Source organism: Embiotoca jacksoni, unplaced genomic scaffold (genome assembly GCF_022577435.1).
Source record: "Embiotoca jacksoni isolate LCO1_2020_lvr unplaced genomic scaffold, fEmbJac1.0.p SCAF_20, whole genome shotgun sequence".
Lineage (NCBI taxonomy): Eukaryota > Metazoa > Chordata > Actinopteri > Embiotocidae > Embiotoca > Embiotoca jacksoni.
Window position 1 is genome coordinate 7664606 of NW_027185341.1, and position 15171 is coordinate 7679776.

The 15171-nt window shown below is 44.2% G+C and overlaps 2 protein-coding genes across 6 annotated transcripts; both read right to left on the minus strand.

Moving 5' to 3' along the window:
- Positions 1 to 1674: 1674 nt before the first annotated feature.
- Positions 1675 to 7008, minus strand: LOC138201850 (uncharacterized). Of its 4 annotated transcripts, none has more exons than XM_069155357.1 (8): positions 6868 to 7008; positions 6549 to 6666; positions 5787 to 5864; positions 4832 to 4882; positions 4635 to 4685; positions 4486 to 4536; positions 4199 to 4240; positions 1675 to 3396 (listed from the first exon to the last, which is right to left on the minus strand). In XM_069155357.1, the coding sequence occupies exons 2-8, from the start codon at positions 6589 to 6591 to the stop codon at positions 2684 to 2686; spliced, it is 1029 nt and encodes a 342-aa protein (XP_069011458.1). In that variant the 5' UTR covers positions 6592 to 6666; positions 6868 to 7008; the 3' UTR covers positions 1675 to 2683. The 4 variants fall into 4 exon arrangements, with proteins under 4 accessions (XP_069011458.1, XP_069011455.1, XP_069011457.1 ...); XM_069155354.1 differs by having other exon boundaries at positions 6549 to 6671; XM_069155356.1 differs by lacking the exon at positions 6868 to 7008 and having other exon boundaries at positions 6549 to 6776.
- Positions 7009 to 7187: 179 nt separating this feature from the next.
- xrcc6 (X-ray repair complementing defective repair in Chinese hamster cells 6) lies at positions 7188 to 15153 on the minus strand. 2 transcript variants are annotated; one of them, XM_069156081.1, is made up of 13 exons: positions 15106 to 15153; positions 13354 to 13464; positions 13069 to 13178; positions 12476 to 12617; positions 11839 to 12090; positions 11435 to 11621; positions 11095 to 11281; positions 10822 to 10990; positions 9538 to 9699; positions 9237 to 9366; positions 8975 to 9075; positions 7939 to 8055; positions 7188 to 7747 (listed from the first exon to the last, which is right to left on the minus strand). In XM_069156081.1, exons 2-13 carry the CDS (start codon positions 13424 to 13426, stop codon positions 7548 to 7550), a joined length of 1830 nt encoding a protein of 609 aa, XP_069012182.1. In that variant the 5' UTR covers positions 13427 to 13464; positions 15106 to 15153; the 3' UTR covers positions 7188 to 7547. The 2 variants fall into 2 exon arrangements, with proteins under 2 accessions (XP_069012182.1, XP_069012183.1); XM_069156082.1 differs by lacking the exon at positions 15106 to 15153 and adding an exon at positions 13645 to 13882.
- Between the last annotated feature and the right edge of the window lie 18 nt (positions 15154 to 15171).

A 15171-nucleotide genomic window follows, 5' to 3' on the forward strand; every position in this document is an offset into this window, starting at 1 on the left:
CACCACTACCTCCACAACTACTACTTCCAGGACGCTACATCCGCATCATGACAACCATTGCCATGGCAACCCCTCAGCCGCTCGGAAGAGAGGGAGCTTGTGTGTCGCTGTGTACGGTCTGAGGGGAGGTGGTGGTGGTGGTGGTGGGGGGGGGGGTTGCAAGGTAAACGACACCTGTGGCTGTTTAACACAGCAACACCTGCTCTCTCCGAAATGATGAAGAAAGGTCACGGAGGGAAGGAGGGGGTGGGTGGAGGGGGTGGAGGGGGGGGCGGGCGTAGAAAGTGGAAGTCAAGACGGAATAACCAGCGAAGATCCCGAACAAAAGACACTCCGGATGCTCCCAAAAGACAGATTACTCCTCCGACAACGCCACGGCGGAGTCGTCAATCAGGCTGCCATCACTCTCCGTGTGTCTCCACTTCCTCCATCCTCTGTGTGCCGTCCACACCTCTTTTCGTCCGGCCACCGAGCCTATAGCTTCGCAGTTCTTTCCATCACCAGGCTGCTGACCGTGAAGCCTCACTTCCCCTGGAACAGCTCTCACAGGGGTTTGAAGCCGAACACGGAGGGACGACCTGAGAAGCAACTGAAAGGCAAAAAGAAAAGCAGCATTATTATGACACATTTTTGTTGTTGTTGTTAATTGCTTTAAAATAACAAACATAGTCCAACAAGAACTGAGCAGAAGCCCAAAACGACACATTTAACTTGTTTACTTAACGAACAGCTGGTTAAACAGCACGCTTAAAGCAGAGCTGAATTAAGTTTTTGATGGTGACAAGAGGAGCTGAGAAAACATGATATAAAGCTCCCAGACCCGTCTTGGTCAGCAGACCCCAAAATGAGAAGAAGGTAAACATTTCCAGCAGCTCTTGTTCTGGATAGAGGAAGCAGGCTGTTCAGCAAGCTAGCAAAATATGACAACAGCCACACACGTCAGGGAGCTCACACTGCGTCGAGGAAGCCCGGCCGCTGTTGTACTTCAACACTACACAACGCAGAGATGCATTTAAGCCATGTTAGTGAGGTCTCTGTCGTTGTGGCTGCTCTACGTGACTCCCGTGTCCACAGCATACACGACCACAGCGTTTCCTTTGACGTCTTATAACTTCATTTCCCCCCCCCCCCCAACACCGACCACTTACCCGCCCGTTTCCCGGCGGTGGCGTCACAGCTGGACTGCCATAAACCGGTCTAAAGACGGAGTCTGTCCTCTGCTCTTTCCCTAAAGGCTGCTCAGTCCTTTGTCTCTGCCACTTTTTTTTTTCCTGTTGTGTCTCTCTCTCTCTCTCTCTTTCTCCGTCCGTGCAGACGCAGACATGCGCAGTAGCGTCTCCCTGGCTCCATGTTGCTGTCACCGCCTGCGTCAGTGGCCGGTGGAGCCGTCCCTCCCTCGAGACTGCGAAACTCTTGCATTTTCCACTTTATACTCACCTGTGAAGCGGCACACCTCACAGTCCTGCTTTTACATCTGGTTTGCCGAGGCCGCGTGAAAGTAGTTCAAACTCGATTGGACTTGACTTTTTCCAGGGATGGTGTTAAAAACAAATAGAAAGTTTTCTTTTCTATGTGCTGAATTTAAAGTGGTTCTAATTTATCATTTTTATATTACAAAGAACCACATTAACTAAGGAGCCACTTTTAGTGACAAATTTGAGGTCATTTATTTTCCCATTTTTGCTCATTTTGGGTCTCATTTTGCATCTATTTGTAGCTATGGGACACATTACCATTTGTTACAACATATGATAACACGGGGAAAATATGTGGGAAAGTCTTCACACAGGAATCTACATGAAAATGTTCCAAAACCACATTACCAATGGGCAAAATACATGTTTCACATGTTTAATGTGATCAAAACTTTTTGCACATGTGAAATCTCTTTGTTTTTTTCTGGATGGGTAAATTTTAAAATGTTTGTAGAAAGCTCTCCCTAATCATCAGGCCACTCTGCTTCAGTCAGGGATATTTAGACCATTTATTTCTGGCCATTAAGATCAGTCTACCAAAAAAGTTTAAAGAGATTAAATCAGGTTGACACTTCATTGACAGTCATATACTTGTAAAGTAAAGGGGGTTTAAATAAATCTCAGTTAAAACTAGACTAACATATCTATTTACTGGCTGTAATACAGTCATTGTCCTTTTCTAGTTATCTGTTCACCGCAGCAACATAAATACAGTCTATCAAAACCTGCAATTACATTTGAGCTAGCAGAAGTAATTGTTAAACTATTGAAGAGCTGTTTTCTCTTTGTGTCTTTTAGAGAACACACAGAATACATTGAACAGTGCTGTTGAACTCTCGCCCCAATATGACTTGTGTTTATTTTCTCTGATCATTTTTAAATTTTGATATCTCTTACAAATTATGAAGGATGTGGGAGGCCAAAGAACTGGAGCAGAGTATGAAAACATGAGCCACAGGCCCACACAAAAGATTATGTAGCAGAACTACAATACATTAAAATAGGACAATTGTGTGTGTGCGACCATGATATCCAACCAAAAGCATCTGCGGCATGTTGAAAACCAAAAGACGACCGGCGGTAGTAAATCCATCTGGACAGTGGTAAACCAGCAGAGTGACCAAAATACCTCAGGCAAAGAATCACCCTCGCACTTAAAGTCAAAATTACATGTTTAACACATAAATGAATCCTGCCACCTTATTTCTTCACTGTCCCAGTTTTCTAGCCAGGGCAGAGGCCATGTCAGCCAGCAGCTCCTCCCTGATGCAGTCCTCCCTCCGCTGCAGCTCGTGGACGAAATGTCCCCTCAGCTCCTTCGTCTCCGTCACACGCCTCAACAGATGCTGCCGCGTCACACGCTGTTCCTCTTGAGGACGGTCCAGCTTGTTGTCCACCAGCTCAGGACTCTGGCCGCACAGAGACACAGCCCTTTTCAGACTGTCCACATCCAGCAGCTCATCTACAGTCTGCTTTCGACCCAGACGGTCTGCATGAGTGAGCACCGGGATGACGTGCTCCATGGCTCCCTCTCCGAACAGTTCCAGGGTGGCTCTGATGGCCTGGGCGGCGTCCTGGTCGATCCCCATGCTGCAGTCTGGAGCCCGGATCACCAGCAGGAAGGCGTGCGGTCCGGGACTGACGAGCTGAAGGCTCCTCAGAGTCTCCCTGGCTCTCTCGTTGTCCTCCAACGACGTCCCCAAAAGATCTGGGGTGTCGATCACGGTCAGATCTCTACCGTCCACGACTGTCCTTCGCTTGGTGCTCTCCATTAGAGGACCTATAGGTGCCTTTGTCTTACTGTTGCCCAATAAAGTATCAGCAAGGGAGGTCCGGCCTCCGCCAGCGGGCCCCAGGAGGATCAGCCTCAGGCAGGAGAGGTCAGTGATGGTCAGATCTGTCTGTGACTCTCTGGACGACCCTGCAGAAAAGAGAACTTCTGTGATTGTTTGTCAAGTCAACTCTTTATTCTCCTCTCAGATCCTCTCAGAGTGGAAAGAAATGTAGTTTTAAGTTCAGTACTTTAAGTTTGGTTCAGATCGAGACAAAACGAAGTTCAGCTTGTGATGTGATTTTTGGTTTTAGTTAAGACCTCCTCAGTCTAAGTTACTGTATTAAAAGACATCCACATCAGAATAGACATGATTGATGTATCTGTCCTGGGTGAGCGGATCACAAGTGGTCCATTAAAAGTACAGGTGTGAACGCACCTAGGACTCGTTGAGATCTGATCTGCTCAGACCACATTTCAGCAGCTCTTCTGTGATTTAAACACAGTGACCAAAGCCTCCTCTGTGTTTATCTTTTTTTCTTTTAGTTTTAACATTTACAAACATGAAATACATCATAAATTTCTAACAAACGGTGCATAAAAATATCTCCAGCAACCAAAGATGTCTCATTTTGTTAAATGCTTGTAGCTTCAACTCCTCTCCTCGTGTTTCTGTACATGTTCACGTGCATATAGAATGGGGAAGTTAGATCGGATCACAAATGGTCCATCGAGACACATGTTAATGACAGGTGTGAACTGACAGACTGAAAGCTGGCCATTTGGACGGATGTTAATGTCAGGTGTGTCGAGGGCCAGTGAGACATGAAGAGTCACAACAGAACAGAATGAGACTTATTTCTACTCAAAGGACTGTGGAATACGTGAGGGAGATTCAGTCAGACAAACATGAAACAGCAGATAAAGTAGATAAAAATGAGCGTGAACTGACCTGTGATGGCATCAACCAGCCGCTTGAACCTGGAGGAAAGTCCTGAGGAGTAAATTAGAAGTTAGAAGGTTTAAGTTTTAATTAAAGCTTCATAATAATTATGCAGACCTATCACCCAGTTGTTATTATGAGTCTGCATAAATCACTGAGTCACTTCCTCTGATGACTCAACTTTGCCCACTCAAACTGTAAACTCTTCCCGACCTGTTTACATCTATATAAAACGTTCATTTACAACACACAGTAACGAGTAAACAACATCCAACAGAACAGCAGGCAGCGCTCACCGACAAAGAACTGCCAAGTTCGAGACAGCCACTTAAACAAGCTCTGGATTCCTGAGACAGAAAACATGAGGGGAAAAGTCAGCAAATGTTTTTTTTGTCATCAAAGGTTTTTTTTTAAGACTCGGTCAGAAATGGGATGTTTTTTGTACCTCGGAGGGTGCTGACGAGGCGGCTCACCCAGCTCCACAGAGCGGACAGACCTGAGGCAGAAGCAGAAATACACACTCGTGTTCTTGAGATCTTGAGATCATTACAGCGTTTTTCTGTGCTACCACATCAAATCAGGCTTTAAGGGGGAGCACACCGTGACCTCTGACCTTTAACAGATAACTTTAAATTAACTCACCAGTTAAAGAGCAGAAGAGACGAATCGGCCATCGGATCAGAGCTGGAAGAGCTGCAGGGAAATCAAACCACTGTCAGGATACCAGATTGAGATATTAAAGGGATTTATAGAGAACTATTTCTCATTGCAGGCTAAAATGAATATAAAATTATTCACATTTAATACAGTCAGATCCTTAATTAAATCAATTGAACACAATTAATGTGTTGACAAAAGCTCTACCAATGCTGGCTCCTGATTGGCTGAATGTAAGAAACTCTGCTGATATAAGTTTGATCCTCACTGGACACATTTCAGTCATTCAACAAACCACCAGAAAATTATAGTTTAACCACCCAAAACAACTTTTCATTTTTAAAGTATCTAAATGTGAACATTTTTACCCGTACTGTTTGAACATACAGATGGGAAAATTTGATTTTACCATTACATGGAGTCTGAATCACAGAAAGTGTTCCTCCATTAAAAATCTGCAAATCTGCAGTTGGGATAACAGAGAACTGACTGATCTAAAGACCTTTTATGGTTTTCAACATTTCACCATACATATATTTCACACTGCATGATATTATTGCTCTGTTCTACAGACACTTGTTTTCCAGATGTGATTAAAAATAGCCACACTGGAATGATGACAATTTATATTACAGAGTGTGTAATGATCTGTGGATGAACCAAGAAATGCACTATTTATTAAACATTTAATTAAAAAAAAAAGTGTTGCTCTTTGTGGCCTTTTAGTGGTATTTGTTGACAATAACAATAACTACAGATTCTTTGGTAATACCATGTTAATTTTGAAGTGGTGTCTGTCCTCACCTGGATCATTCCTAACATGTTCAACAAAGCTGAATCTGTTTAACAACTTCTTTTACTTTAAATTCATGAAACAACATGTCTCATCTAAATCCTCTTTTTCTATAAATTTGACAGAAAGTGTTGCTGAGTGACTGACTTTGTGAAAACCTGTAGAGAAGATACCCCACCACAGTAAAAGCTCCCATCTGGACACTGTTGCCGTTCAGCCACCAGCCTAAACAGGGAGGAAACATGACATCAGTATTGCAGCGCTGTTCAGCACTTATCATATCATGGGTTTTACCTTTCACCCAAATGTGGAAAGCAGAAATCCAGAGAAAACCCTGTTGCTGAATGCTGAATGGTGTGTGTGTGTGTGTGTGTGTGTCTGCAGTTAATACTTTCATTTAAATTGTTTATAATTTAAAGGCTGATGTTACAATCTGCCAGTTCAGGATTATTTTGATGAGGAATGTTTATCGGACTTTTAAATGTGGCTGCACCTTAAATGGTTTCAAATAGATTATTTAACAAAACTACATAAAATGTGTTCTAGCAGTATTACAAATGTTTCCTTTATTTATTTTTTTCTCAACTTTAAAGAACTGGAAGGTAACATGTTTTTCATTGCTTTTATTTTGAAAATCCCCCTGCAAGTCAGAAAGACTCAGCCGCTAACTCGATGTATTATATTGCATACTGCACCGCTTACACTCTACACTTGACAAATGTATTAACGACTTGGTTTCTGCACCCAAGATTCAAAAAACACCCTTAAGTGAGCAACAAACATCGTATTAAGTCCATATTCAAGTTGTATTGTCATACAACGGATGTTGAACTACAAATAATACTTGTCAGCAACATATTTCTTGCTTTTAAAGGTTTAGTTGAGGAAGTTTTTGGATTTCTTTCTCACCGGCAACAGCATCATCAGAGTCCTTCTCACACTGACACTCCATTTCTCTGCAGCTGGCAGAGCGTCAGCCGATGTCGAGAAGAACAGGAAACTGCTCTCAACTTTCACTGTAAAAGTCCTAAACTTTCAAAGTAACACGCCGGTCGAGAAATGTTTATAATGTTAGTGTCATAATACACGTCACAAATTATAGCTGGGACTATAATCAAGACATACAGACAGAGAGAAGAGTCGTAAACCAAAACAGGACAGCCATATGCAGTATAATGTTGTTATAGCCACTCTGATCAGTGGCAAAACGTTCCCAAGGATCCATTACCTGAAGTCTAGTCAGATCAACCTCCTCCACGTATGTCATCTACTCTCAGTCCTGACGTAACTCACATGTGGTCTGCGTTGAATGTGAAGACTTCTTCCTGCTGTTGTGAAGCAGTATTTGCCTGCACAGGCCTGCCCAAAGCTCAAACACTGCTCCTTTTTATTGCACTGCTCGGCAAAACAATGCAGTGAGAAGGTCAAGGTATGCCGATAATCCTGAAATCTTACTGAGGACACACCTTTTCTTTTCCTGCTACGAGAAGAACTGGAAATGCTGCTTAGGATGAACAGAGTTACTCAGTTATGAAAATGAAACAAATATAGAAAACAGGGATATAAAAAGTTTTATTTATGAAAATGCAACGTGAGTCATCATCTACTCGTAGTATTTTTACAACAACGTTTACAGTGTATTCCATTTAGATTTTTTGAAAAGAAAGAACATTTTTGAGACATTATTTTTGTTTCCATTCAATATAGTTGCTCCAACCTTCATTGAATCTTATTGATTTATTTGTCGAACAACGAACACAGTGTCTAGTCCATCCCAAAGTTCACAGGCCACATATTGAGTTTAAAACAAACACAGATGACCCAAATGAAGACTGGTTACCTGCTTGTAAAATACTGGACAGAATTTACCAGAACCTGGTTTGTTCAAGTGAATCTGACCCCGAGTCCTCAGGAGCCCAGTCGGGTGGTCAGAGCGTCTATCAGCTCCTGCTTCTTGGTCCCGGTGGTCCGAACCCCAAACTGCTTACAGGCCTCCTTCAGTACGGGCACGGTCAGCTTTCCCAGAGTGCCCTTCTGCAAATGGTTCCTCAGCTCGTCCTCCGTCACCTCCACTTTGGGCCTCTTCTCGCCTGCGCCTCCAGCATCAGCTACAGGGTCAGACACGGGGTCAAATAAGATGTTAGAGTTTTAGTATACCTCAACATATAATGATCACACAACCTGTTGATGTAACTACAGCGTCATCAATAACTCCTGACTGATTAGAACCAAGACTAAAGAACATGCACACAGTGAACAGCAGTTTTGCTTTTGTTGCAGCGGTGGCTCGAGTTCTGACCTGTTTTGCGTTTGGCAGTCGGTTTGCTGTCTGGATTGTAGTCGTCCGGGTACACTACATCTTTAAAATCTTGGACCAATGGACCCAGACGGTTGTCAATCTGGTCCGCCTTTGGCACTGAGGCAGAGAAGGACAGGGATGAAGACACAAGCAATGACTGTACCCATCAGAGAAGGAAGATGTTTGTTTCTGGTTTAAACAGATTGAATGAAGTCTTGTTTGTGAGCATTAATAGCTAATACTCTGAGATACACCATTATGTCATTGTGGTGGCGGGGTGTGGTTAGCTCAGCTGCAGGGGGGGAGAGAGTGCGGGAGTGGTTCAGGGAACGGTGCCGGGAGGAGGATAATTGGCGCAGCTGAACTGAATTGGGGGGAATTGGTTTCTTCCCTTATAGAAGCGAGCAGGACCTGGAAACGGACGCTCAGAGGCTGGGCAGGAGAGCGCCGACACCGGGTGTAGCAGAGCGTGCTGGCGCCCAATGTAGCACGTCTGAGCTACCGTGGGGGTTCCTTGAGACAGACGACACACGCTGAGCCACAAAGTTTGGTTTATGATTTCGCTTTTATTGTTTGATCCACACTGTGGCACACACTCTGCTACACCTGGTGTTGGCGCTCTCCTGCCCAGCCTCCGAGCGTCTGTTTCCAGGCTGCTTAATCCTCCCCCCTCACCAGGTCCTGCTCAGTTATATAAGGGAAGAAACCAATTCCCCCCAATTCAGTTCAGCTGCGCCAATTATCCTCCTCCTGGCACCGTTCCCTGAACCACTCCCTCACTCTCCCCCCCTGCTGCAGCTGAGCTAACCACACCCCGCCACCACAGTCATCATACTGTATAATTCCATAAATGTAATAATCAAATTCCCGAAGCTTACAAACTTATTAGTAATTAACTTCGGAGAGTTGTGGCTACTGTTGAAACAACAAGTGGCGTCCCCATTTGTTCTGAAGGGCCACTACCCAGCAGAGGTCACTCCTAAACAAGGGGTAGGGCCACGGGATGGTGGGAATGGGCCTTTAGTCTGCATCTTACTGATGAGGTCCTCTATGTTTTCTGGAGCCACCATATCCAGAGCCAAGGCCTCCAGGTTCCTGTAATGCGTCTGTATGACTGGGTTCTCAAAGGCATCACTCCTGCGTTACATTACAAAGAATGAAAACATGCTACTGAAAGAAAACCACCAAAGAAATTATGCATGTTATTGTGATTATAGCGCCACCACATGTCCATTTCCAAAGTCAATATGCTATCAATTAGCCTTCAGAATTTGGTCATTAGGTGTTTTCAGACTTACCTGTATTTGAAGCGGAGCTTGGAGACGATCGCCTTCATCTTGTCCACCTGGAGCTGAGAGGCCGACGGGTAGCGGGGAGAATCCAGAGTCCGGATGTCGTCAGCGTACGGCAGATAGAGGACGTTAAAACCTGATAAAGACAAAAGAGGGCAAGTTACCTTCACACTACAATGAACTACTATGATGTATTTGAATGATAAAGTGCTAAAGTGGTTTTAAAAGAACCTAAACTCATCCGCCCGTTCAGTCGGGGGTTCTTCGGATCCACCTGAAACTCCTCCCGACCCCTGCGGTGTCTTACCTGGTGGTGTAATCTGCACTTTCCCCTCGTCGACCTTCTCTTGCTGAGGCACCAGGGCAACAAATCGAGGCGGGTAGTTTCGGCGGGGGATGCAGCGGCACAGAGCGAACACGTTCTTCTCGCTGCACTTCTTCAGCAAGGCAGAGAACAGACACGCACTGCCTGAAGTGAACACACACAGGATGCATTGGATTCAGTGCAGAAGATAGAGGACACACCATGAAAATAATACCTTACTGCAATTGTTGTTTTACAACTCGATTTGGTTTTTAAACACCCAGAAATGAAATATCACAGGAGTTTAGATTTTTCTGCCAGCAAACAGAAACTTCTGGTTTCCCATTTCTAACCCCTCAACAAGAAAAACACTTTTTTTCATGACAAAAAGTCATATTAGTCAACACTTCTGTCAAGAGTAAAACAATGGCCAATGCCAAGACATACAACTATCTCAGCTTTAAATTCTCTTTTCCAGTTATTGAAAGTATCAGTGGCCAGATTTCAAAGCCAAGTTAAACATGAGCTTGCCTTTTTAAATTGCAGATAATTTAAGGGCAGACACTGCCAACTTTTAAAGCAAGTTTAACATCATCAACGTCTTCTTTACATTAAACCAAAAATAAAAAATAGATAGATCGAAAATGATTGTGGGTTTATTGGCATGGAGTGTGTTTATTCTGACAAAGTGGAGCGCTGGTGTTTCACTTTAACGGGTGACTGTGTTAACTGGTGACTCTCAGCTGACTATGATGTTTGTAACTTTAAATAAGGTGAATGCAACTGGTCATACAGACAAAGAAGACTGGACAGATAAATAGCGTCTTGAACATTCGATGTCAGAGAACTTTAGGCTTTTAATTCAGCATGTGTTCTGTTTGGGTTTTTGACAGCTGCTGACATGACTAGCAACCACTTGCATTACATGAAGACTTGCCCTACTCTGCCTCTGATTGGCTATTACTCGTTTTCTTCATTGGTTTGGTTGGTCAGAGGTGAGATGGTTAAAGTAAGAGTTATTCTGGAAAGATAAAGAAGTGTTGTGAACTTCTATTGTTGTCATTGTAACCCACAAGATGCCCTTCAGGACGCATATCTACAGTAACACGCTCAACCATACAGATCCATAGGTGTCTGACTTTGATGTCAAACGGCAAATTTTGCCGACAGGTGGGGAATTTGTGTCACTGTCAAAGTATTTGGGAATATCACGCTCAGTACTTTGGTGTCATATTTGTTCCTCTTCACTTCAAAACATATCAGACACAACCAGACACACAGTTGTACCTTTCACCTCGTCCTCCTCAGGATAGAGGAAGACGGCAGGCCGGATATGATGGTGCAGTTTGAGCTTCTCCATGGGTTTGAATCCCATCAGAAACAGTCCAGGATCATCAAACTTCTTGATGGCGTCCACCTCGTCCTTCTCCATCACGATCTGTTTCTTACCATAAACCTACAACACACACACACACAGAAAAAGTAGAGTTTTTATTGTGAAATTTAAATGTTTGATAAAACATTCAAAACAAAACAGCATTACATTAAGTCTGCTTTTACCTGGGCTTTCTTTATCTCACTGGGCAGCAGCAGACTGCCAGTCTGAGTATGGAAGGTGCGAGTTTTGCTGCGGACTTCCTCGTTGGTTTCCCTGTAAAGTTTGATGGCGGCTGGTTTTCGAGCAGTCACAGCAGTTGCATACATTCCCACGGCTACATTTAAGCCCTCACCAAGACACAGGTTCAACCTATAGACAGCAAAAAGGGAAAAATGGTGTGAGTTGAAAAGACACAAAGATGAACCACAAAAGGAAGAAGACAGCAAAACATCCATCAATTAATAAGAGGGAAAAGGAACAGGCTGAGATAACTTTTAAACACCAAATAATTGAAAACCGCACCTGGCCAAAGTTCTCTTCTTCTGCTCTTTGGCTCGCACTCGTTTCTGGAGGTCCTCCAGTTTGTCACAAAGCTCCAGCTGCAGCCCCAACTCACTCTCATCCTCTGGTGGACTGACAATGTCACGAAAGTAGAGCGAGACATCGAAGCCGCCCGGTTTCATTAGGTGCATTAAATCAATAACAACACCTAAAAGAAGAGGGACGAGAAAAGAGAGTCCACATTCAGGTTCAACATATCATATCAACCATGAGACTGCAATAAAATAGTGTGAAATGACGGTGCTGGCTACGAAAAAAGGCTGACTGGGTCGATGAAGTCAAACCTATAAACAGCTCATTGCCATAAAGCCACAGACTTTCTGCATGTTGTCATGAGAGAAGAGCATCCTCTGCTTCTGACCCACCGGTCTCCTTGAGATCACCAGCCTTGGTGCGAGCCTGTCGGTCCTTCACGCTGTCGCCTCCGTGCGGTTCGTCCCTGCAGGTGAAAATCATGAGGCGCTTGTGTGAGAGGCGAAGCTTGATGTCGCTGTAGAGGTTGGAGCAGCACCACAGAGCGTCACCTAAAGACGTCTCCCCACTGCCCATAGTCTTTGCTGCTGGCTGGGCATCTTTACTCTCCCGTAGAGCATCCACTTCCTGGACTCGCTTAGCACCTGTGACAAAATGAGGAAATAGACAATTAAAAAAAATATTGATTTTGGAGAAAAGAAAAGAAAATTCAAACGAAAGCAGACTTAAGGTTTCCATTACAAGGTCACCAATATATCTTTTAATCCGATCATGGGTAGCTTTTAATCCGATCACTGGTTTACTTGCATTTTTGCTTTGATAAAAAAAAAAATGCATGGGTTCAAATCAACTGCAATTTTGCATTATTATTTTCAAATTCTCTTCTGTTTTCGTAAAATAACATGTAAGAACAAAAAGAGGTTGAATATGTTTAATCTGAATTAATCTGAGGACGTGGGTTTGCACCACATCAGCAGCACATTAGATAAAGTTCGATCGTGTGTTATTTCCACAAGTGCAGCTTCTCACCAGGTTCATCGAGGTCGTGGTACACATAGACGTGTTTGAAGGAGTTTCTGGGGTTTTTGCTCTGCGCCGTGCCGTAGAAAACCAGAGCCACCAAGTCCCTGTAACTACTAATGATCTTACTGGTGTACACACTGCGCACAACCTACAAGGACAGGACACACACACACACACACACACACACACACACACACACACACACACACACACACACACACACACACACACACAGTTACGACTGCTGAACGAAGCAGGACTTAACTATTCTGTACAAGCTACATACAGGAGGTGAGCTTCACTTTTCTTTTATGAGCTCTGCCAAACAATTCTCACTTTTTCACCAAATAACTTTAAAGACTTTTGTAATCAGGATGACTTGTGCTTGCAGGAGCTTTTTCTCAGTCTACATATAATATTTGAGATTATTTTAGCAAATGTTTTGCAAATGCCAAGCATATTACAATCTGGATTTTCAATCACATCCACTTTAACCAGTACAAGAACAGCTGTTACACCAACACAATAGGTGGTCAAAGACAAATAACTCATGGCAAAATTAAATCTAGCCAAAAGAGGAAGATAACTTATCATCTTACCTGCATTGTCATGTCAAAGTTTGAAGGTTGTCCGTCTTCCCCTTTGATGAACATTTCCTTGGAGGCATCAACCAAGAACACCAGACTGTCTCTTCCAGTGACTCTGTAAACTATCGAAGACAGAGACCTGATTTGTTTTGGTTGCATGTACACATACAATAAAGTGGAGGAAAAATCTCCTGAATTATGAATATAGAGGACCGCTGACCACATCAGAGTGATGTATGGACAATCTTGCATTACATGCACTTGATGAAGAGAGTAATGGGGATATTTTCCTCTCACCTCCAGACTGCTCTCCTTCCTCCTGCTCCTCCTCTTCGTCTTCATTCCGGTAGTAGGCGTTCCACTCGGCCATCCTCACTGCTTGTTGCTCCGTCTGAGCCCTGGATGCTCCTGCAACATTTAACATTTACACTCTGTAGTACCAGCAGCATTCAGTCGGGTGTTCAAACAACGTACCAGCAAATTGTCAGTTTTACAGGCTTGCTTCTTCAAAACCAAAAAGTAAAGGACCTCGATGTCTCAGGCTCTGCTCTCTCCCTGTTCTCATCCTCCCTCAACGACCTCACTTACCGGGTAACTTGGAGAGGATCTGTGTCTGAACCTTGTCCTCTCACTATTGGTGTCCCTCAAGGCTCCGTCCTGGGTCCCCTCCTCTTCTCTCTGTACACCAACTCTCTCGGCTCTGTCATTCACTCACATGGCTTTTCCTACCACAGCTATGCTGATGACATCCAATTGATCCTCTCTTTTCCCCGATCTGAAACACAGGTAGCAGCACGAATCTCTGCCTGTCTGACTGACATCTCTCAGTGGATGTCCTCACACCACCTGAAAATTAACCTCAACAAGACTGAACTGCTTTTCCTTCCAGGGAAAGACTCTCCCACCCTCGACCTGACTATTACCTTGGACAACTCTGTGTTATCCCCGACCCTGACTGCTAGGAACCTCGGAGACACTCGACAGTCAACTCTCTCTTTCTGCCAACATCACTGCAACAACATGTTCCTGTAGATACATGCTGCACAACATCAGGAGAATACGTCCTCTTCTCACTCAGAAGGCGGCGCAGGTTCTGGTCCAGGTTCTGGTTCAGGTTCTGGTCATCTCACGTCTGGACTACTGTAACTCCCTCCTGGCAGGTCTACCTGTTAGTACCATCTGACCTCTGCAGCTCATCCAGAATGCAGCAGCTCGGCTGGTCTTTAACCTCCTAAATTCACTCACACTGCTCCGCCCCTCCTCCTCCTCCTCCTCCTCCTCCTCCTCCTCCTCTGCTCCCTTCACTGGTTACCAGTAGCTGCCCACATCCGTTTCAAAACATTGGTACTTGCGTACCGTGCTGTGAACAGATCGGGTCCAGTCTACATCCAGGACATGGTCCAACCTTACATCCCAGCCAGCTCCCTCCGCTCTGCATCCACCAATCAGCTTGCAGCTCCTCACTGATCTAAACACTCTACAGGATCCTAAATGGTGGATGAGTTCCCCAATGACATCAGGACAGCAGGAAGTCTGTACATCTTCTGCCGCAAACTAAAAACACACCTTGAATAGGAGGAACTTTGGTAGCACTTAAAATGTCACTTACTGATAGCACTTCGTAGTTTGGCTATCTTGAAGAAAATGGTACTTTCTTGATTGTTGTTGTTCTGAATTTGTACCCTCATGGTTGAAATGTACTTATTGTAAGTGGCTTTGGAGAAAAGCGTCAGCTAAATGAAATGTAATGTAATGGTGTGGTGCAAATTCAGCAAAGTTAATGGTCAAACCTCGGACAATACTCAGGTTGAATCACTACTCTATTCATGTTCAATTAACTGGGGCTCCAACTTCAGCCAGGCAACATAACGTCGGCTCAGTTTGTAATGACGAGCTGAAACAGCTGACGTCATGTTACGGTTCGTTTCGTTGGTATTTAGAGGCCGCTTAGATAACCGCTTTAACTTTCCAGTCATACACACAAACTATACCGACTAAACGTAAAACAATAAACTAAATACATACTAGTTGCAGCGTGCAGTCACTTACCGCGCTCTGCTGCTTCCTTCCCACAAGTCCGGGCTCGTCGCTGCCTGGCGCGTTCACGTACGTGAA